General features: G+C 50.5%; 2 protein-coding genes across 3 annotated transcripts in view; one reads left to right on the top strand and one right to left on the bottom strand.

Annotated features, from left to right (window-relative positions):
* Positions 1-1,554, top strand: part of NDUFAF5 (NADH:ubiquinone oxidoreductase complex assembly factor 5) — a 13,849-nt gene extending 12,295 nt beyond the window's left edge. The window contains exon 11 of the mRNA XM_078864646.1: positions 313-1,554. Within this exon, the coding sequence (XP_078720772.1) occupies positions 313-387 (75 nt within the window). The 3' untranslated portion in view covers positions 388-1,554. The remainder of the gene's footprint in view (positions 1-312) is intronic.
* Positions 1,541-21,512, bottom strand: CCDC61 (coiled-coil domain containing 61). 2 transcript variants are annotated; one of them, XM_078864644.1, is made up of 14 exons: positions 21,271-21,512; positions 18,456-18,646; positions 17,622-17,704; positions 15,632-15,825; positions 14,491-14,628; positions 13,817-14,063; positions 12,550-12,632; positions 11,255-11,445; positions 9,665-9,743; positions 8,915-9,048; positions 6,513-6,594; positions 5,689-5,746; positions 4,738-4,810; positions 1,541-3,941 (listed from the first exon to the last, which is right to left on the bottom strand). In XM_078864644.1, the coding sequence occupies exons 2-14, from the start codon at positions 18,604-18,606 to the stop codon at positions 3,847-3,849; spliced, it is 1,608 nt and encodes a 535-aa protein (XP_078720770.1). In that variant the 5' UTR covers positions 18,607-18,646; positions 21,271-21,512; the 3' UTR covers positions 1,541-3,846. The 2 variants fall into 2 exon arrangements, with proteins under 2 accessions (XP_078720770.1, XP_078720771.1); XM_078864645.1 differs by having other exon boundaries at positions 9,665-9,740.

Below are 21,512 nucleotides of genomic sequence, written 5' to 3'. Positions count from 1 at the left end.
TTCCCTCCACATTTGGAATCAACGTCACGCATTTAGAGTATTTGGCTGCTATACATTTCCACATAAGCCACTTCATTGAGCTATCATTTGTGGCCAAGGCGTTTCTGAAAAAGAGCTACATAGCTCAGTGGGCCTTACCTGGCAAAATAAAAAATGTATCCTGCAGTTGATCCAGGATTGTGATTGGAGCCACTGGAGAGATCGTAGCGAGGATTGGGGTGGATGCCTTTCTTGCAGGAGTGTGGAAAGCGCACAACACAATTGGTTCGGCCTGGACCCAGAACTCAATCCATTTCCTCTCCTCCTGTCCAGGCCAAGCCGGCCAAGAGGGGCTCGCAGACTCGATCCTTCGGGGATCTGGGCCGCCTGGAGCCGAAGATGAAGTGAACTCTGCCCTGCCCCCTCATGTGCACAGACTCGCACACGACACGGATCCGGGTTCTCAAAGCCAAGCGAGTTGATGGTTTCATCTCGGTCATCGATGTACTGAACAAACAAAAACTCCCGTGTATCGTTTTGGATTTTTACTTAATCCTGGCCTGCCAGCGGAGGTCTTACATTACAAATGTGTCGAATCAACGACGTTGGGGAAAACCACTATCCACTAACGAGACCGAGACGTCGTCAAATGAACTGTTAATCACAAATCACATTGTTGAGCAGAGAGCTTGGCTTCAAAATACAGTGCACAACTTCCACAAATAATAGGAAGATTTGTTTTTTGTCTTGGCTTGTGAAGGTCTCCCCAAGTTAACTATTGCTCGTCACTAAGTCTGCTCCAGTGGTGTGCAGCGACGCGGGAGTTGAAAGGTGAAGGATGCAAGAGATCGCAACACTTTATTAAAACACGCGGGTATCCACGTCTACAAAGCAAGCTCTTCACTTCCAAGTCACAAACTCGTGCACTCGCACACCGATGTATTGCCAGGCAACTTGGCTTTGATATTTGCGTCCGGCGACGAGATGTTACCAAGTTGCCGGTTGCTCGACACTCGATTCCGTGGTGAACGTTCGGATTGGCTTAATGCAATCAAGGCAGCTCAACTCAACCGTCCCATGGGGATTGAAATTCACACCTTCTGCTGCTGCCGTAATTACCGGGGTTGACGAGGGACATTACCCCTGCCGGAGACGCACGCGTTTAGAAGTCGTCCGGTTGAGATGCAGCGACTCGCACGAGTGAGTTGCCCAAGTGGCATCGTCACCCCCTGCTAGCGCTCATGGACAAGAATTTGCGTGCGTCTTTAAAAATGTGACAATTGCATTTTTACCTAAACACTTTTGAATTTGTGTTTGCCTGCATGTGTTTTAAATAATGTGTTAATTTATACAGCGTCCAAATACAGACGTAATGTTCAATCTCAGGGTTGTACGAGTGGTACTTGAAGGACGAGCGAACCACAAGTCAAGGGGAAGAGCCCTACAAGGAGACGATGGTCGTGAGACCGTGAGCAGGCCTCGGGAGATCGAGTGTCAAGTGTGCGACAACTCGATGACCTGGCAGAAGGAAGGAGGCGATTGCCGCGGTCGCTTTGTTGGTACGCGCCGTGATGACATTTTGATCTGACTGGACAACAGGAAGTATTCACTTCGTGGTGAACCTTGTAGGTAACTCAGTTTAACACGTAGGTAACATCCGCGGCATTTTAACCGTAAAATAAAAAAATCTGAAAAGTTCTGAAGACATCCAAAAACAAGGCAATATACAAGAGTTTTAAAAAGTTCAGCAATTCACATCACGCAGGACGCCAATACAATATATGTATGTACATGACAAATATCGCGGCAACATGCAAATCAAACCCCAAAATCCGTGGGCACACGAGGACGTGGGTCTGGGCCAGTGGCTCCCAAATTGAGAACCAACGTGCCGAGAGGCATTGCGAGTGAAGCCGTCAGCTGTGTTGGGGAGGAACTCGTTGCTGTAGCCCGATCGCCAAAGACAAGTTCTGGTGATCCCGTGTAATTACTCTGGGATTAGTGTGTATTCGGATTGCCATTGGCGCACATTTAACTTGCTTACAATATCATTTTTTTCAAAACTCGAGTAAAGGACCACGCCAGCTTCAGAAGCAGCCAATGGCTTTTTTCGCCAAAGCGTAGAATAATTCTGAAACAAGTTGTTTGGTGACGCTGCTGCATCGCCAGTTGGGCACGAGAGCACCAGTAACAAAAGGAATGTAACGCGTTTATCACGAAAACTATGGCCTTAAAATAACAAATATATAATGTATACATTTGAGGTAACGGTCCATCATTGCATAAATATGTGTGCTATGAAGGGCCATTTTCCTCAAAACGTTACCTGTCATATATTTTATTTTTAAGGTTTGTTAATGACGAAATTGTTGAGTTTCTAGAATCACCACATGAGTCAAAACATTAACCGTTTACAAAACTCTGAAATTACAGAAAATGGGGATTATGTTAGTTTCTTCAAGCTCGGTGTAATCCAATAGCGTTGGCTTTTAAAGTCGCTCAACATATTCAGGTTTTAAATCTCACCTATCAATTCGTAGACAAGCGTGCCTGCTCAATCGATTTGCACGGCACCCCATTTGCGGTCCTCGGCTTCCACACTTCTATGACGGGAGTAGGCATCTACGCAGGAAAATCTGCTGCTGGCTTCTGAAGGATCCTGCTGGAATCGGAGCTCTCTATGCACGGTGCTCCGAAATCGGCTCGACCCATCACACTTTCACACGATAAAATTAATGCCGCGTGAAAAGTTAACAGCGATCATCCGATAGATAATGAACTCGCCTCTGTCATGTGAATGGGGAATTTTCATAACTGCAAGAAGAGCATCGGCTCCTTGATTGCTTGCGCAGGGAGGCTTTTTGACGATTTATTTGCATTGGAATGTCTGGATAAATCTTTTAAAATCAGGGTTTCTGCACAAGGAAAAAAAACAAGAGACGCTAGAGAAAACGCACACACAAAGGAAAAACTCTAAAAGCCACGCTGAGATATTTTGGTCTTTACAATATCCTATCAACCCCGGCTGGAAAGTGCCGAATCGCAGGCGTGCCAATACATCTTAACCATGCCACATGACCCTGCCATAGCGAGAGAGGTGATCTTTAGAAGGATGCAATGCTGTGGTGCTTCACACAGCCGTGGCAGGTGCTGTGATGAGATACTCCGGGAGTGGTTAGCGCGCTGCTATGAACCCAGCGACCCGAGTTCGATTCCCGCTCACAGTCAACACCGGTTCTGAATATCTGAACTGGTCCTCGACCTTCCTTGTGTCAACTCGGGCTAAAGTAACTGGTGCGGTGGTTAAATATCGCCAATGGGGAGACAAAGGCGGCCGGGCGTGGGGCTGGCCACTCACCCCCTCGTGTGCCGTGTCAGCCTTCATAGGTGCTCGCAGCACTTGTCCCAACGGTCTGTTAAGGCTACATGGGGGACTTGATGGTGAGATACGACTGCGTGGTAGTGACGATGATGCAGATACGACTGCGTGGTAGGTACTCTGATGATTGGATACTGCATGACGAGTGTTGTCGTGCTCTAATAGGCATTGGGAGGTGTTGGTAAAGATGGTGCCAAGTGGCGAGCACTGACAATGTGCTACCCATGGGCGACACTCCCACGAAGGTGGCCGTGGTGGGCGGGATGGAGGAGCTACCGGTGGGAGGGATGGAGGAGCTACTGGTGGGTGGGATGGAGGGGCTACTGGTGGGAGGGATGGAGGAGCTGCTGGTGGGAGGGATGGAGGGGCTATTGGTGGGAGGGATGGAGGGGCTACTGGTGGGTGGGATGGAGGGGCTACTGGTGGGAGGGATGGAGGAGCTACTGGTGGGAGGGATGGAGGGGCTATTGGTGGGAGGGATGGAGGGGCTACTTGTGGGCTTCTAGCGCACGCATGTAGTCCTGCAGAGCGTCGAGGCGAGCGTCGATCTCGGAAAGGTCGGCCGATTGGCTGTAGTAGGTCACTGCAGAAAACACACAGACAAAGATCCCCCGTATATAGCCTTAACATACTGTTGGGGAAAGTGTTTTTAGTGAGCACCTATTAAGGCCAGTACGGCACACAAGGGGGTGGGTGGCCAGCACCATGCCCAACCGCCTTTGTCTCCCCAGTGGCGATGTTTACACACCGCACCCGGTACTCATTTGAGGCCGAGTCGACGTAGGGGAGATCTGGGACCAGTTCAGATAATCATCACCGGTGTTGTCCGTGAGCGGGAATTGAACCCGGGTCGCCAGGTTTGTAGCGCGGTGCGCTAATCGCTACACTACCATTCCCCGTACACACACACAGGCAGATCGTACACAGGATATCAGATACAAGCAGGCATAAATAATAAAAACAACAGCTGTCATCACGACTAAGTGGCAGTGATGTCACCGCTGCGCTTATGCCAGCCTGGGTGCCCTTTGAAGCCGTGTGAAGTGTGGAAGGCTCGCTGGCAGCAGGCCATGGCACAGACTCGGGCGTTATCAGTTGACTGGCCGAGGTGACTGGCACAGATGCACCCCACGGACCGGCGTGGCAAGTATTGTTGCCTCGCATTTGTCAAGGATGGCACGGCACACGAGCGGTTGAGTGGCCAGCACCATGCCGCGTCCTGTGTTAGTGGAGGTGAGAGATGCTTGTTGGCATGAGCAGCCAACTGTGAACGCACGGAGGGGTTTGAGGTTTGGAGAGAAATGGAGACGCAGAAAGGGCTATGCAGAGAGAGAGAGGTTAACAACCAGACGGACACCGAGGGAGGGACATGTCCTCACTTGTATCGGCGGGTTGGGTCGCTGTGGGCGTGCTGGCCAGCTGCCGTCTCCGCTCTGCACGGCCCCGCTTGGGCTGAGGAAACGAGCGCACGAACATGATGAGTACGCACACAATCACTCACCCACATTCACGTACACACGCACAAGCATGCTCATGCACACATAAATGCACAAGTTTGGTCGCGTGCTGTGTAAGTGGTGGGGTGCTGTGTGAGTGGTGAGTGAGTGGTGAGCGCTGTGTGAGTGGTGAGTGCTGTGTGAGTGGTGAGTGGTAGGGTGCTGTGTGAGTGGTGAGTGCTGTGTGAGTGGTGAGTGCTGTGTCAGTGGTGAGTGAGTGTTGTGTGAGTGGTGAGTGAGTGTTGTGTGAGTGGTGAGTGAGTGTTGTGAGTGGTAGGGTGCTGTGTGAGTGGTGAGTGCTGTGTGAGTAGTGAGTGAGTGGTGGGGTGCTGTGTGAGTGGTGAGTGGTAGGGGGCTGTGTGAGTGGTGAGTGAGTGGTGAGTGAATGGTGAGTGGTAGGGGGCTGTGTGAGTGGTGAGTGGTAGGGTGCTGTGTGAGTGGTGAGGTGCTGTGTGAGTGGTGAGTGGTGTGTGAGTGGTGAGCGGTGAGTGGTGAGCGAGTGGTAGGGTGCTGTGTGAGTGGTGAGTGGTGGGGTGGGGTGCTGTGTGAGTGGTGAGTGCTGTGTGAGTGGTGAGTGGTGGGGTGCTGTGTGAGTGGTGCGGTGCTGTGTGAGTGGTGAGTGAGTGGTGGGGTGCTGTGTGAGTAGTGAGTGGTGGGGTGCTGTGTGAGTAGTGATTGGTGGGGTGCTGTGTGATTGGTAGTGTGCTGTGTGAGTGGTGGGTGCTGTGTGAGTGGTGAGTGGTGGGGTGCTGTGTGAGTGGTGAGTGGTGGGTGCTGTGTGAGTGGTGAGTGGTGGGTGCTGTGTGAGTGGTGAGTGGTGTCGGCAGTTCTCACTTCAGCTGGGCTTTCCCAGGAGCTCTTTTTCACGGCTTTACCTCCACGTCTATGGGTTCTGCACAACAACAACAACAACACATTGCACGACAATGATACGACATGACACGACACCACACTGTATCACCAGCCAACGCTATACCATCGCACACCATGCCACACGACAACGAAAACAATAGCACATCACATGCCACAACACACCAACCCACGCCACGTACCACAATAATCGGGTTTTTACCCTTTTTTCTGGCGACAAAACTGAAACCTTTTGCAAGGACTCATGTTTACATTAACCACAATACTTGCAGTCAAAATGCAAACGAAAAACAACACTCTGATAATTTATGCATTGTCCTTGAAACTGATTGGTCCACACCAGAGATAGCTTTCCTTAGAGCCTAGTCTCATACGGTGTTCGACCAGATGATGCCAAAAGGCGCACAGTTCAAAGACATCGCACTATCAGAGTAAGCATCTACATCATGTAATAATAGGGTTTTTCCCCTTTTTTCTGGCTAATGTAAACATGATACCTTGCAAAAGGTTTCAGACACTTTGTTGAGCTATCATTTGTGAGAGCCAGGTTGCTTGTGAAAAAGAGCTACATCGCTCGGTGGGCCTTACTAGGAAAAAGAAAAAGTTGCATTTGTAGGATTGTGAGAACGAGTAATGCGAGCCTGAAGGACGTCGTGTCACTACTGCCTGAGAGGGGTCACAGAGTTGTTTGTTTTTGACGAGTACTGGGCTGCATTCTCAGCTGCAGCAGTTGAATCGGCTATCGTGTCAGTGGCAGCAGCAGCAGGAGGAGGAGGAGAGGGACTCACGTGGCGGAGGTGAGAGGCTCGGAAAAGGGGGCAGCGTCGCTGCCGGAACCTGCTGATGATCGCCGACTGTGGGCGCTCTCCACTGCACAAAGACAAAGATCCCCCCACATAGCCTCTACCAGACTGTTGGGGCAAGTGCTGTTTACAAGCACTGCACACACACGTCTATACGTACATAATACATACGTCTCGTACAGACAGTGACTGAGTGATGTAACTTACGTTCACATTCTGGAAGGGCCAGATAGGATTTTCCCAGTAACACCCTCCATTAGCAACCCTCCACAGAGTCGATGCTAACACCATTGGTACTGGTCTTAAGCAAGTCCACCCCGAGTCCTCCTGTACCACATCAGCCATCTCTTCTCTAGGCCGTGCCATGCTCATTCAGCCTCTATCATACAACCCCACTGGGCGTATGGGTTAACTTGCGAGCTCTTCACACAATCCAGCCGAGTTAAACTCAAGATAGATTCTGGGCAGTCCAGTCTGACTGTTTCAATATGGCACTGGTGTTCCTGTAAAGTGCTCCATGTTTCGCAAGCAAAGAAAAGAGTGGGCTTAACTTTGGCCGAGAAGACCCAGAGCTTCGTACGGAGAGCGATAGGCCAGGAAGCTTTCACTTAGCGCTATGCAGCCATTGAAAAGGTAATGGCGCTCCAATAAATTGGAGCGAGACCTCCGCTGCCAAACCAGAGGTGGTCATGACCACACTTATTCTGATACGGAACTGCCTCCAACTTCTATACAACCATTCCATACTCTTGCAGAGGGGGTGGAGTTATTGATGTCACAAAATACCCAAGAGGGTGTTTTCTTCACTCATACAATCACAAAGACAAAGACACCCCCCACCCCGCCAGTATAGCCTTAAGAGACTATGAAGACCGGCACCGCACACGAGGAGGTGGGTCGCCAGCACCACGCCCGGCCGCCTTTGTCTCCCTAGTGGCGATGTTTATACATCGCACAAGGTACTCATTGGCGACTCAGGACCGGTTCAGATATTCGTCACTGGTGTTGGCCGTGAGCGGGAATCCAACTCGGGTCACCGAGTGTGCAGCGCAGGCCGCGAACAACTACACTACCACGGACACGCACGTTGACACACTGACAACAACAACCGCCATTCGCCACTAAGTAGCGGTGACGTCACCACGACGCTTGTGCCAGGCCAAGTGCACCTTGAGGCCACGTGAAGTGTCGAACGCCTGCTGGCAGGAGGTCACGGGGCAGACCCAGGTGCCACGGGTCGACTGACCGAGATGACTGGCTGATGCACCACCTGTGCCCCCTACTGTACCGGCGCTCCGCTCGTTGTTGTGAGCGTCGCTCCTCCGCCCTCCGTTGTTGTTGGAGGGCGACTGCCTCCAACTGCCCGGTAGCGTCCTTCACGAGCCTCCTCCACTGAGGCCGATCTTGACACCGCTGGTACCAGTCATCGGCAAGTCCACTCAGCTCCACGTCCTCCTGTACCACATCACTCCATCTCTTCTCTAGCCCGTGCCACGCCCGTTTAGCCCCCTCAATCCGGCCGAAAAAAAGCTGATTGGGCATGCGGTGGCTGGGCATGCGGGCTACATGACCCAGCCAACGCAGCCTTGCCTGCCGGAGGAGCTCACCGATGGGACTTTGACCAGATCTTTCAAGGATTTGTGAGCTCCTCACACAATCCAGCCTGGTTAAACCCAGGATGGATCGTAGGCAGGCCAGCCTAAATGTTTCCAACCGGCGAAGATGCTCCATTAGGGTGGTCCACGTTTCGCAAGCATAGAGAAGGGAGGGAATGACTGTGGCCGAGAAGACCTGAAGCTTCGTGCGGAGCGACAGACCAGGTAGCTTCCACACAGCGTTACGCAACCGATGAAAAGATATTGCCGCTCGACTGATTCGGAGTGAGACCTCTGCTGTTAAACTGGAGCCGGTCATAAGCATACTGCCCAGGTATGGGAAACTCTCCACTCTCTCCACTACTGCCCCATCACCGATTGGGAGTTGTGGGGGTGGAGTGTCCGATGGTACAAAATACCCAGGCAGGTGCTTAGTTTTGGTGGGGCTGATGGTAAGGCCCCACCTCTTAGTGGCACGCTCCAGTCTCAGAAGCAGCGTCTCCAACTCCTCTTCTGAATGAGCTGCTATTACCAAATCATCGGCATACATAACGTGGTTGACCAATAGGGAGCCATCCCTTGATCGCACCCGGGCGTCGATCAGCCTCCCATTATATCTGTACCAAATGGAAATTCCCCCGGTACAGCTATTGAAGGCTTCACGAACTACGTGGTCAAAATAGATGTTAAATAATGTGGGAGCCAGCGGACATCCCTGTCGCACACACTGACATGCACAGTGACACACACACAAATGTTCGTGCGTGTTCGTGCGTGTTTGTGCGTTCTCACGGGAGGAGCTGCGTGTGTTGTGCCCGTTGAGCGCTCGTCCCCCCGAGGGAGGGCGCGACCGCGGGCGACCCCTGCCCCCGCTGGAGCCCCCGCTCCCCGGGGTCCCCTGCAGCTCCCGGCGACGCTGCCTCGAACTGCCAGCGCACGCCGCATGGTTAGACACGCCACACGGCACGCACAGCGTAGAACAAAAATCCCTCGCATAGCCTCAACAGACTGTAGGGGCAAGTACTGTTCGTGAGCACCTATGAAGGCCAGCATGGCACACGAGGGGGTGGGTGGCCAGCAACCACGCCCGACCGCCTTTGTCTCCCCCAGTGGCGATGTTTTTACACACTGTACCAGGTACTCATTTAAGACTGAGTCGACCTAGGGGAGGCCGAGGGCCGGTTCAAATTAATCGTCACCAGTGTTGTTAGCCGTGAGCGGGAATGGAACTCAGGTCACCGGGTTAATAGCGCAGCACACTAACAGCTGCACCACTGCTCCCCGTGTTGTACCACACAGTGTGGTACACACGGGGTGGTAAGCAGTCTGATACACACGGCAGGATACACGGTGCGGTACACAAGGCGCAGTCGGCAGTGTAATACACAACGGGATGGTACGTGCGGTGTTTATGTATACACACCGTGCGTACAGTGCTCAGTGTTTATCTGTGTGTGTATCACGGTGCCAAGCACAAGGTGTGCACACATGCACGATCATTGTGTATCTCTCACACACGCGCGAGCGTTGTGTATCTCTCACCCACGCAGCTCTGCCTCTTTCTTGCGCTGCTCTCGCTCACGCACGTACGCCGTGGGGTCAAAGGCCGGCACACGGCCTGCTGGACATGTGCGCACACACACAATACACACACACATAGCATACACACATAATACACACAATACATAATACACACAGCACACATACACACAGCACACACACAATACACACAGCACACATACACACAGAACACATACACACACAATACACACATACACACACAGCACACACATACACACGCAATATACACAGCACACAAAACACACAGCGCACACACACACACGAAGAGCAAATATCCTGAACAAACTGTTGGGGCAAGTACTGTTAGCAAGCACCTATGAAGTCCGGCATGGCCCAATGCCTGGCCACCTTTGTCTCTCCAGCGCTGGAAGTACACACACCGCACTAGGTACAAATTTAATTTCTACCTAGGGAAGGCTCGGGACCAGTTTAGACAATCGTCACTGGAATCAAAATCGGGTCATCAGGTTCGTAGTACAATACGCTAACCACTCCACTACTGCTCTCCATACATAAAACCAAGATCCCCCGTTTAGCCTTGAACAAACTGTTGGGGCAAGTGCTGTTAGCGAGCACCTATGAAGGCCGGCACAGCTCACGAGGGGGTGGGTGGCCAGCACCACGCCTGGCTGCCTTCATCTGCCCAGTACTGATATCTTACACACCACACCAGGTATTCATTTGTGACTGAGTTGACCTAGGGGAGGCCCAGGACCGATTCAGATGATTGTCACTGCTGTTGACCGTGAGTGGGAATCGAACCCGGGTGACTGGGTTAATAGTGCAGCGCGCTAACCACTGCACTACCACTCCCCACTCTCCATACAAAATACACAAACATACACCTATTACATCCACAGTATACACACATATACAAGCAGACATACAATAAAAATATGTTCAGTTCTATATACATACTCTCACACTCTTGATTTAATTTTAACAGACTATCAAATATCTCATTAGATTAAAAATAGGTGGGTGGCCGAAAGATCGAGTAAGTGAATGAGTGGGTGGGTGTGTGTGTGTATGAGTGAAGATGGTTAATGAGCGAGAGGGTGGGTGTCTAAGCGAGTGAGTGGGTGAATGAGCGAAGCAGTGAGTGGGGAAAATTAATGAGTGGGCAAGTGTGTGAATGGGGAGTGAGTGAGCGGGTAAGTACATGAGCAAGTGGGTAAGTGAGTGCGCAAATGAGTGAGTCTGTGAGTGAGTGAGCGAGCAATTTATAAGCAAGGAGTGAACAAGTGACGTGAGAATGAGTGGATGAGTAGGGAGTGAATGGAGAGTAAGTGAGCATGTGAGCAAGTGGGTGAGTGAGTTAGTGCGTGAATGAGTGAATGGGTGAGTGGGTGAGTGAGTGGGTGGGTGGGTGAGTGGGTGAGTGAGTGGGTGAGAGAGTAGGTGGGTGAGTGGGTGAGTGAGTGGGTGGGTGAGCATGAGTGAGCAATTTGATAAGCTCGGAGTGAGCAGGTGAGCGTGAGAACGAGTGGATGAGTAGGGAGTGAGTGGTAGAGTGTTTAAGTGGGCGAGTGGGCGAGTGTCCGTCCTCACCGGCAGGCGACAGGGAGGGGGTCCGTGAGCGGGGACCACGGACGGGGGGGCGCCCCTCCCTGGACGCGGTCCTTCTCTCCCTCTCGCGGGACGTGGAGCGAACTTCACCCCGGGCCCTTCCGGGGCCCCCGGACGCTGCCCTCTCGCTGCCCCGGGAACGCTCCGCTGGGGGCAGCACGGGAGTGACCCTCCTGGGGCACAAGGAGTCTGAGTAACGAGCTGCCGGTCCACCCGTCCCTGTCAGTGAGTCAGTCTGTCCATCAGTGACTCAGTCCGTCCATCAGGGAGTCAGTCTGTCCATCAGTGAGTCAGTCCATCCATCCATCAGGAGTCAATCCGTCCATCCATCCATCAGTGACTCAGTCTATCCATCCATCAGGAGTCAGTCTGTCCATCAGAGAGTCAGTCTGTTCATCACGGAGTCAGTGAGTCAGTCCATCCATCCATCAGTGAGTCAATCCGTCCATCCATCCATCAGGGAGTCAGTCTGTTCATCAGTGAGTCAGTCCGCCTGTCCAACAGTGAATCAGTCCATCAGTTCATGAGTGAGTCAGTCAGGGCATGAGTCACTGCCCAGGTGATTTGCTGAATCGTCACGATTCGAGGTCATTGTTGAAGAACCTCCTCTCTTCTTGTCTTGTTTTTACCACCTCCTTTATATTGTTTGTTCCGTCCCGCTTGCCCTATTTCTCATCTGTACCATCTTGTTTGTTGCAATGTAATTTGCAGTGTCCCATTCCTCGTCTGATTTTCCTCATTTGCCTCATATGTCGTGCCATCCCATTTATAATAGAGATCTCGTTTACATTGTCTTCTAAGTTCTGTCATCCTCATGTGAATTCTCGACTCCATTTCTACTACGATCCTAAAGTTAGCAAAACATTCACATGTGATTTTCATGCAATTTGCACGAATCTTAAATAATAATCGATATTCTTGCACACCATTCGATGTTCCATATCGTGAGTGCAAGAATACATTTTAAGCGGCTCATCCGTGTACCACTTCTGCAGTTGCGGCAGCGATGTTGTCGTGGGCCCCAAGAGCTGAGAATTAAATAGCCCCCCCCCCCTCCCCGACCCACTGTCCACTATCCCTCCCTGCCACATCCCGGCACCTGGAGCCTTCCAGCCTGTGGACACCGGTGCTGATGCAGCGCCAGCACGCTCGATGGCTGTACCACTGGGTTATATGCGATCGTATGATTATTACATTATGTTGTTGTGCATTGTACATCTACGAGAGCCGTTGTGTTTTTTGGTTGCATCATTGAACATGCGCGTGGGCTCACTCACCCCCTCTTGTACAGCGCCAGCTCGGTGCTGAGACATTTGACGCGGGCACGGAGACTCCTTTCCGACGCCCGCACCTCCTCCAGCTGCACCAATGGACACACGGCGCCAACATCATCATGATGACAGCACCATCCCAGCACCCACGCCATCATGGCACCCACGCCATCATGGCACCCACGCCATCATGGCACCCACGCCATCATGGCGCCCACGCCATCACTAAGCCAACGCAATCACTGCGCCAACTTCGTCACGGTGCCAACGCCATAACAGCTGCAACGCCATCGCAGCACCAACGATTTCCGACACAGCCACTAGGAACCCCCCCAGGCCTCGGCAAGGTAAGGCAAAAGGTAAAAGCAACGAGCCTACCTTTACCCTACCTTTTACCTTACCACAATACAATCACTCGACCCTACCCTTTACCCTTTAGCAGGTAAGGTAAAAGGTAAAAAGCAATGAGCCTACCTTTACCCTACCTTTTACCTTTACCCCATACAAATTACCCGATTACAGGGTAATTACTAGGGAACTACACATGAAAAAGGTTTATAGCGGTAAATGCTAGGTAGAGCGCTTTATTCATATAGAATACTCTCGATTATTCCAATTTTACACGCTTGTTGTCGTTGTTGTCGTTGTTGTCGGCGTCGTCGTTGTATCCTCAAATTTTGTAACTCAACTTTAACCCACTTCCCAATGTGGTATGTCATACTGATGACAATATATTATATCATAAAAATATATTTTTTTTTAAACATTATTTTTTATATGTTATGTTTCGGCTTGGGTCTAATTGTCCACGCTCAACTGACGTTGGCTGTAATTGGCCACGGCCCCTTACGTTACGGCAAGCTTCGGGGCCACTTACTGGAGTCGTGGAGTTTAAAAGCGTGTTTTAAAAAAAGTTTTTTTTAATATTACTTATTAAATGGAGGCCACGGACTGCGCCACGGAGCTTTTACCGGTAAATAAGGTACCGTATTTACCAGGTAATACTTTGCGCTACCTTTACCCCACCGGGTAATTCTTCCAAGCTACCTTTACCCTACCCTTTACCTTACCCCTTGGAATGTCGACACCTTTACCCTTTACCTTTACCCTTTACCTTTACCCTTTTACCCGGTAAAAAGGGTAAATTGCCTTACCTTGCCGAGGCCTAAACCCCCCTGACCCACCCAGCCTCGTGCTGTGTTACACAGCACCAGGCTCAGGCGGGGGTGTAAACGATCAACAAAATTCTCATCGTCACGGTCGCTGCTTGCACCTCGTCGTTGAGCCTGCGGATTTCCTGCGACTTCTTGGCGGCCGAGCGCTGGGCCTTGGCTCTCTCGCGGCCCAGCTCCTCCTGGAGGCTCGACACGAGGCGTCGCAGTACGCGCAGCTCCTTGGCGGCCGTGGCGCCGACAACGCCAGCGTCGCTCGCACCACCGCAGCCGCCACCCTCCGCTCTCTTCTGCAGCCGGGCAACGAGTGCCTCCAGCTCGCGTTTGTCGCGCTGGAGAGACTCCAGCCTGGTGCGCGATGGGGGAGGAGGCTTTAGAGTATACAGAGCGAAAAATGGGAGAGTTGTGCAGGTGTGCAATTGCTTGCTCAGTCCCACTGCTGGCAGAGGGGCCTCCGCTAAGGAAGATCTAGGAGCCCCATGAAAGGATATTTGACATTGAAGAAATCACACTTTACCCCACCACACGTGGTCTTCATATCAATTAACCACGGTTTACCCATTTACACTGGCGCACTGGAAGATCATGCTGACGACCTCTGGATTGCGAGACTTCATGTGCTCAGCGTTACACCATGGCAGCATCCCTTTAAACAAAGTACAAAACGTACATGGAATGGACACGTACCAAGTACACACGTATATCAGTGCGTAGGAGATATACAATGGGGTAGACGGGCTCAGAGTTGAGAGGTGAGCGTGGCTGCTGCACTCACTCCCTGTGCTTGTGGTCCTGCACGACGCCCGGGTGACCCCGCAGGTGGGACAGCTCCTCCTTGAGCTGGCGCACGGCTCTCTGCAGGGTGGCGGTATCCGGGCGCCCCGCGTAGCCCAGCGCCAGCGGGTAGTGGATCCTGCGCAGGGGGAACGGGCGGACACGGTGAGTCCTGCAGGACTACTGTGGCAGGCCCACTCAACTGTGTGCCTGTATGTGTGTACACCTGGAAACACCTGTACCAACACACACCTACGTGCCTGTGTGTGTACACCTGTACCAACACACACCTTTGTGCCTGAATGTCTGTACACCTGTACTCATGGACACCTTTACCTGTCTGCCCGTATGCCTTTACACCTGTGTGCATGTGTGACTATGCCTGTGCGCACGTACACTTGTGTATATGTACACCTGTGTGCACGTACACCTTTGTGCTTGACTGCTTGTACATCTGTGTGCCATGTGCAGCTGTGACAACGATGTCAGTAATGCTTTCTGGTGACGAGATTTGTTATTAGGATGCCGATGGTGATTTTGCATATGATAGTGACGGTGGTGGCGATCACAGTAATCCTGCTGGTGGTAGTGGTGGTGGTAACTGGTAGTAATGAGCGGTGATGGCTGCAAATGCTGCTGCTGCTGCTGCTGACAGAGCTGCTGATGGTGACAGCGCTGATGATGGTAATGAATAATTTACTCATTTATCCAGGAGAGCCACACTGAGTCGCACGACTCTTTTTCAGGAGGGTCCTGCTGCTACATTGAGTTTAAATGTTTTGATGTTTTAAGCCAATTCACAAAGAGTTTTGTTTATTATACAAGTGGGAGGAAACTGGAGCACCTCGACAAAACCCACGCATGCGAGGGGACAAAACTCTCTCCCCGTACAGATAGAAACGGATGGCGATTATTCGACTTGCAGTGCTGCCTCTTCCTGGCGAGCAAAGTCATGGCTCCTCCTCGACTCCCACGGGGGAAGAGAGTTTCAGAACATTTACGCGATCCACCAACCCTCGCCTCCGCGGTGCTGGATTACAGGCCACGTGCGCAGCCACCATCACAATGGCGGTGGTGATGGCATTAAGAAACAGTGTTGCAGTCATGCTGCTGTTGCTGCTGTTGTTGCTGGCGGAGGGCACCTGTCAAACTCCACCGTGTAGATGAGAATGAGGTAGCGCTTGGAGTTGAGTGCTGGGTTGGCGGCGCCACTGGGAGTGGTGGTGGCGGCGGTGGAGGGATGCAGCGCTGACCGCATGGCCGGCCCGCCTTTACGGCTCCTCATTCGCTCCAGGTCGGCATAGGTCAGGAGGTCAAGGCTCACCGACTCGCTGCTCTGAATAAACAGCCGAGTCGGGTCAACGACAACGGTCAGAGTCCTCCTGTTCAAACGAGTGTTGGATGGAAATTCCACATTGCCGTAGCGAGTCTTTCCAGAGGACAACTGTCTGTGACTGGGCCGAGAAGCCATTTTAGTCGCAGGCGACTGAAACCCTGATTCTACCCCCCCCCCCTTCCCGAAAGTGGTACCCCCCCAGGCCCCCCCACCCACAGCCCCCCCAGCTACCCTCCCCTCGCACCCATGCCCCCTCCCCTTCACCCGCACTTCTGATTAGCACGGTTGGCTACGTACGGTGCGAAAGAAGTTCAACATACATACACAGAGATGACAGAGTGGTATCAACCCCACGTGGTGATTTGAAGCTGTGACCCCTGCGATTGTGAATCAATCTCAACCACGGTGCCACTCAGTTGACAGCACAGCCCGGACGAATTACTGAATCTAAATGAATTAATCGAAATAATGCATATAATCTATTGAATGCATCCAATTTAATGAATGCATAGAATCAATCGAATGAATGCATCGAATTGAGAAGGGGTGGCAATGTGATCTTGAATTGAATGTTTTTTTTTACCATTATAATGAGAGTGAAGTTTTGATAATACAACAAAAACAATGACTCTCTTAATCACAAGGGTGGAGCGGTGGTGCAGTCATGATCACGCTACACCTGGAGCCCCGAGTTCAATTCCCAACCACAGCTCACTTGAGTGGTCATGACTCTGAAGTATGTGTGGTGAAGTATGGTCAAACCAGAATCAGAATATTTATTTATACTGGAGGAATCCGATGAGCTATAAAGCTCTTTTTCACAGATGTCCAGTAGAGGCGGGTCAGAACGTTACAACAACCAAAACAAAAACACTATCTTAGTGCAAAGTACAAGAACGGTAAACAAATCACCCAAACACACAAATACAACTAAACCATCCCCATCTTACCAGGCGAAGCCCACTGAGGTACAAACTCAATTTTCAGAAGCGACCTCGCCACAAATGATAGCTCAACAAAGTGGGCCATCATTTGGACATTTATAGGATTGACAAAGTGCTGTATTTTCTTCTAGATTTGAAGCTTTCGTGACTGCAAGGATTCATACTCTCAGGTGTTTTCGGTAAAGTCACGTAGGTAAAAAATAAGAAAATAATAATAAATTAAAATAAATCAATTAAATCACGACGTTTCGGAGGCAACACAAGTCTCCGTCTTCAGGTGGGACCGTCACAGCTACATTTGCTGTATTTTCGTGTGTGTATATATATATACACACACCCTGATCTATAGTGATTGACAGATTGACAAATGAACAATTCTACGGTTACAAAAGCTGTATGCTCTCTCTTGGTGGATTATGGGTGTTAAATAATAACCTTCATAATGCAGTGTATTCAAAGAAGAGCTATCAATTAATATTCACGAATAAAGGAAATTAATAATAATAATAAAATAAGTTAATCCTCTGGAATCCGATTGACAATATCGTACTCTGTCTACTAAATGCACTGTGACCGGGAATATGCGCCGTGGATATCGGCTCCATCTCCTCCGCTCCGTCCCATGTGCGTTGGCATTTGCCGTTCTTTTAATGCGACGATGCAATTTCTCCAACCCGCTACAACTTTGCCCGTCTACTCTTTCTGCACTGCAATTTTGCATCATCTCGCCCGCTGCCTTTTGCCTTTCTTTCGTTTGTAATCTCGCTGAGAATTCCACACCTCAGCTGCAGGGGGCTGTCAGTCCAGTGAGGGTTCAGAACCCCTGGGCATAGGCTTCAGAGAGGCTCTCACCTGCGTTATGGCCGACTCAAGCATGCTGCAGAACACCGAGAATTGTTTGAAGTTTCCGGTTTTATGCGTCAGATCTTCAACATCTACAAAAATCACAAGCACATGTAAAAGATAAAGATCCCCCATATAGCCTTAACAGACTTGGGGCAAGTGCTGTTAGCGAGCACCTATGAAGGCCGGTATGGCACACGAAGGGGGTGGGTGGCCAGCACCACGCCCGGCCGCCTTTGTCTCACTAGTAGCGATGTTTACACGCCGTACCAGGTATTCATTTGAGGCCGACTCGACGAACGGGAGACCTGGGACTGGTTCAGATAATCATCACTGGTGTTGGCCATGAGCGGTAATCGAACTCGGGTCACCGGGTTCGTAGGACATCGTGCTAACCAATGCACTATCGCTACGTGCACCTTAATGCCATGTGGAGTGAGGCAGGCTCGCTTCTCGTAGGTCACAGGACAATCCCAGATGTTACGGGTTAACCGGGGTGACTGACAGATGCACCACCTATGCTCCCCACTATGCCAACTTACTGCGTGTTAGCCGCCCAGTGCTCTGCTCATTGCCATGAGCGTCAACGCTCGGCCCTGTGTTGTTGCTGGAGGGCAACTTCCCAGTAGCATCCATCACGAGCCTCCTCCATCTGTTTTCTATCCCGTGCCGTGCCCGTTTAGCTCCTCTATTTGACCAAAGATATACCGCTTGGGCATGCGGTGGCTGACCATGTGGGCTATATGACTCAGCCAATGCAGGCTAGCCTGCCGGAGGAACACGCCCGCACATATATCCACACACACAGATTGTGCACGGTGCATGCGTAAAGTGCGCACGTACACGATGGCTGGAAGTCTGCCCTCCAGCAGTCTCCGGAGTAGGGGTCCTGCACCTCGACGTTCAGGCTGGAGCCGCCGGCCTCCATCCTCACCTCCAGCTCCAGCCCTCGCACCTCCAGCCTCCCCTCCGCATGAACCTGGGACCTGTCCATCACTCACCCACTCCCTCCCTCCACGTCACCTCAACGCGGCCTGTAAATCAAATAACAAGGTGGCCGAGTGGCTCAGGATCAAGATGTCAACTACAGTCAATGTCATGAATATTGCCATACCTCACTATCACATCCTTCCTTCGGCCAGATCATAAGGATACTGCACAGTGAATATTTGACCAGCAACGTCCAATGTTAAGTCTCACCACCACCACCGCTATCGGGTTACACTGTCGAATTGTCCTTCAAGGAAAACTCTTACAGGACCATCACCACTGCCACACAGCGACACTAAGGGACAAGATCAAGAGGTTATTACCATTCATACCACGACGTTTTGCCTTGCTTTAGTTGTCCATTCCACAAATCATCTCCGAGGTCCACTTTTACAATTGGGAGGCTCAGTGGCCACAAACATGGCCATCAGAGACACTGAACTGACACCCTGCTGGGTTGGAATCCAGGTTGAGGTCGTACTTGATTAAACTAGATTCTCAAGTGCATGCGAGTTTATTGTCAGTCCTCAATAGATGCCGGTGGTGGCGGTCAGCTGCGTATACCTCATACAGGATTTTAACTCATCTTGTAAATGTGAACGGTACCTACCGCTAAACTCAGACACACCTACCTAATTTAGAGTAGTGACCGAAACGTCAATGGCCCACATTCCTTGGGATTGGTGCGCCTCAGTATTCTCATGCAGTATTTACAACTCGTGGGCAAAAAACCTTGTAAACAGTCAAACGCACTGCTACCATCAATCAGTATTGATTTGACACCCGGGATAGCAAGAATGGGAATCTTGACCTAAAGCTTTCGTGACTGAAGGAATTAATATTCTTGGGTCTTTCGGTAAAGTGAACCTATCTACGCGACTTTACCGAAAGACCCAAGAAGAATGGGAATGTAATGACATGATTAGGTCATTGCATATATTTTTTGCAATGTAAAAGTTATTGCAATTTCGGCCAAAAATGTTTCTGTCATTTTCATTATATTTGACCCCAGGTGTGTTCTATAGGTAGAAGGCTGGGGGCTGACGATTGTCTGCAACACTCTTTTTCACAGCAGCAGTTCCAGGATTGACAAACAGCGCCACCTACAGATCCGATGATGAATAGGAGATAACGGAACCAACAGACACCGTTTCCATTTCCAAGTGTTCACGTGATCGACAGGTACATTAAAAAAAAAGTTGTAATGTATAAAAGCCCACGAAGGGTTTCATTAGACTTATATTTTGCGTGATTTTAACTGTAATGTTACACACGAGGAAATGATTAAAAGAGTGGTCCATTCCTAATGTGCCACATTAACATAAAACTATGTCAATACAAAACACCTCGAAAGACGTTCGTCAAAAACTCTATTCCCTTAAAAAGTAAAATATATGAGGCGACGTTTCTCGAAATTGACGCGTCATCATAGCACATTTCTGTAACTATGAAGGACTCTTGCCCGAAACGTCGACCGTTCTATATTTGTCCGTTTAAGGTCACATAGTTATTACCGAATTAGTTGAGTGTGTTTTTGTTCGCTGTGATTGCGCCAACAGCAGCAGCAAGCATCACCAAATAATCTGCTGAAGCAATGTCGCAGTGCTCCACTCATGTGGCGGCGCTGGGTAAATGGTGGAAATTCCATATTACTATGGTAGGTGCCGCAATGGGAACTCAATAGGAGAGTTTGCACCACCCAGGCTATTTTAATATAGTAAACGAGCCTTTTGCCCGTCCAAGTGACGGGTGTATTGCAGTACATCTGAAACTTGCGAGCGAAAAGCAGCCCGCGACGTGATATTCATTGCATCAATGCGCGGTGACAGACTTATTTCATGTAAAGGTTATAATCCCTTGTTCATCACGACGTCCTTTTTACTTTGATGTCTCAACAGCGTTACGGAGATCACGTGACGTGAGGGTTCTGCCTTTGTAGTGAGGGTTGTGAGTTGACGCCGAGGGGGGAGGAGGCGCCTCGGCCCCCCATGTGAAGTGACGTCACCCGCTAATTACGTCACTTGCTCATGAATATTAATTAGGGGGGATGGTCTATGTGGAGTGACGTCACGAGCGTTAGGGACAGACATTCGTGGGTGATTAGAGTAGGTACAGTATGTTGTGGGTTTGCTTTCCAACACACCGGTGTGATGTACTGGTAACAAATTGACATGTTCTGTTTATGTAACAAACCTTACTAATTGGCTGTGTCGGGTGGTGGCGGGTTTAACGACACATATTTACGCGATCTAACCCAAAAATATATAAATTATGGATATTGGTCGCGAAAGCCTTCGTGTTAAACAGGTTATTTATAGAATAGTCTTCCGTTGGGTTTCTCGTACAGTTCATCACACATGCCAAACGCTCGCTGATGAAATTGGCCAAACATCCCAATGCAGGATCCTCCTGAAAGAAAATCCCTGAGACTCTGAGAACCTTTGCTGGGTAAACGCATCAATAATCAGAGTAACGCCGCATGAATATACACGACTCGATGAGGGTAAAATCATAAACCTCTTATAGATCAAAAAAATATACACACAACCCGCACAACGTATCGCAACGTGATCGTTAAGAACAACACTGTAATAGAAGTATTACGATTTTTATTATTTTTTTATATATTTAAAAATACTCCGACCGCATGCGGCCTACATATTCCTACCGGGCAGCGTCGCGCGTCCCCGGCAGACCTCCACTAGTCCCACGAGCCTCGGACCCCGCAAGATATTCAATTAACGTCCAAATAAGCAATACGCATCCACGGAGACGTGTGACAACCTCCGGCGGGGCTTGATCTCTCCCCTCTCTACCCTGGCAGCCCGTCGAGCTCGGATTTTCTCGTTACAGGCAGCGAGTTTAAAGCTGGCTTACACCGATCCGAACCACTCACGAATCGAGTCGACG

This window comes from Lampetra fluviatilis, chromosome 18, assembly GCF_964198595.1.
Source record: "Lampetra fluviatilis chromosome 18, kcLamFluv1.1, whole genome shotgun sequence".
Lineage (NCBI taxonomy): Eukaryota > Metazoa > Chordata > Hyperoartia > Petromyzontiformes > Petromyzontidae > Lampetra > Lampetra fluviatilis.
Note: the sequence above shows the minus strand (reverse complement) of the source record. Positions and strands in the feature narration are given on the sequence as shown.